The following is a 2043-nucleotide window of genomic DNA, read 5'->3' on the forward strand; positions in this document are numbered from 1 at the left end:
GTCTCCCCAAAATACCCTTCTTCTCACTCCTATCCACAGTTTTGCCATCATCTCTTCCAAGACTCTGTCTCATCCTCTCTCTCCTCTGTCTTCTCCTCCATCCATTCTCATCTTCCTCTTCTTCCTTCTTCTCAACCTCTCTTCTTCTTACCATCTCTCTTCTCTCTTCTTCCTCTTCGTTCATGTTCCTTAGCCTAGGAATCCGACCACCTTTGCTTGTCCCCAAAAGCTCGAAATTGATCTTGCTCCAACCAATCTTATCTTCATTATCCCAACCAAATTTCTCACTAATCTCCAACAACATCGAAACAGAGTTTGCTTCTTCTCTGTTCTTCTTTACAGAAGTTAAAGCCCTCATGCTCTCATCACTTCCATGGAGGATTTTCTCGGCAAATTCCCACTCTGCTCTATCTTTGTAAACATCGTCTTCGAGGACTTCGTCTGCGAGCTTTGCCCAATACTCAGTATCTCCTGCACGAAGATTCTTTGAGACCCATTTGAGATAAGTAGAAGGCAAAGTACCAAGCATTTTGCCTTTGTGTTTGCCGAAGTCTATGATTGTGTCTCTGGCGGCTAGGGTTTCGATGATTTGAAGTTTTTTGGTTAAGGGTTTAGGTTGATTGGTGGTAAAGATACGATTAGGTGAAGAAAGATTTCTTCTTGGTCTGAAAGATGATGATGATGATGAGACTGTGAAGATGGTTGTTGTTGTTGTTGCACAGTGAGGATTGTGGAACAAGACCACCGAGAAACTCATTTGTTCTGTCCCCAAATAAATTATGCTATTGTTTTCGTGAATCTTATACACACACACTTAAGTTATATATTAGTCTATTATTTTGGTACCCAAAAAAAAAAAGAATTTTGTTGTTGTTGGCAACTCGAAGTTAATTTAACAAAAAATAAGAACATGGACCGATATAAAGATGAGAGTTCAAGAAAATTTTCTCTAGCTAGAACATGTGTTTGCTTACCTTTGGACATACGTAAAAAGAAGAAGTTACATATAGGAGAAAGTACATAAACTAGGAATATCATCAACCTTAAGGATTATGGTCTATGATGGTTTTAAAAAGGAAAAAATTAAGCCAACATCGTTTGTAAATTTCTTCCTTATCTTTTGATCATGATTTAGGGTGTATATGAAATTTTTCAAACAATCACTACACCATCTCAAAGACAGTTTGTAAGAAAATCAAAAATAATATATCATCTAAATTCAGGTTCAAGAAGACAAGATGTAATAACTGTATGCAAGTTTACTAGTGAAATAGTTATTTTTAAATTCAGGTTCAAGAAGACAAGAATTCTAATTAAATTCTGTATAGAATATCCTTCTACAAATTTCTTATTTTCCACATCCCACAACAAAGTCTATGCAAGTTTATTAGTGTTAGTTTTTGTTGACAGAGTAGTAAGTACTAGAATTGTATCTAGCGGTAACGTTCCAAATCCTAATAACCTTTTATTATGAAAATAAATGTATAATTAATTAATTAGCGACTAAAGAAATTAGTTACGTAATTTTTACACCAAAAAAAAACAAGAAATAGTTGGTGACAGAACAACAAAAAATAACAAAATATTAGAATAACTTGAAATTTTATATAGATTCAAATCAATTTAAATATCAAATCTATAAATCTATCATCAAATTATGTATTTATTGTCTATTAACTAATCCTATTAGAGCATCCTTGACACAAGTTCAATGCAATACCAAAAAGCTTTGAAAAATGTTATTGAAAAAAACCCATGTTTTGAGATGTTTTGATACTAAAGACGCACATGGTCACAATCAAAGATATTAAGATACATTCAACAATTTTAAATTATTTAAATAAATAAATAACTACACTTATTGGAAAATATCTATCCTCTGACAAAATATTGCAAGTATTGTTGAAGTATGCTATCAAAGATTGTGACATCCAAATAACCAGCTCTTCAACTACTGAAATGAAGTATATGAGGCATGCCAGCTTGGAAAGTGTTCAAGGCCTCTTTTATTGAAACAACCCTTCCCTTTTTTTTTTTTTTTTT

The 2043-nt window shown here is 33.1% G+C and overlaps 1 protein-coding gene across 1 annotated transcript in view; it reads right to left on the reverse strand.

The window, feature by feature from the left end:
• Nucleotides 1-882, reverse strand: part of LOC104758401 — a 1712-nt gene extending 830 nt beyond the window's left edge. Inside the window, exon 1 of the mRNA XM_010481261.2 lies at nucleotides 208-882. Within this exon, the coding sequence (XP_010479563.1) occupies nucleotides 208-757 (550 nt within the window). The 5' untranslated portion in view covers nucleotides 758-882. The remainder of the gene's footprint in view (nucleotides 1-207) is intronic.

This window comes from Camelina sativa, chromosome 17 (genome assembly GCF_000633955.1).
Source record: "Camelina sativa cultivar DH55 chromosome 17, Cs, whole genome shotgun sequence".
Classification (NCBI taxonomy): Eukaryota; Viridiplantae; Streptophyta; class Magnoliopsida; order Brassicales; family Brassicaceae; genus Camelina; species Camelina sativa.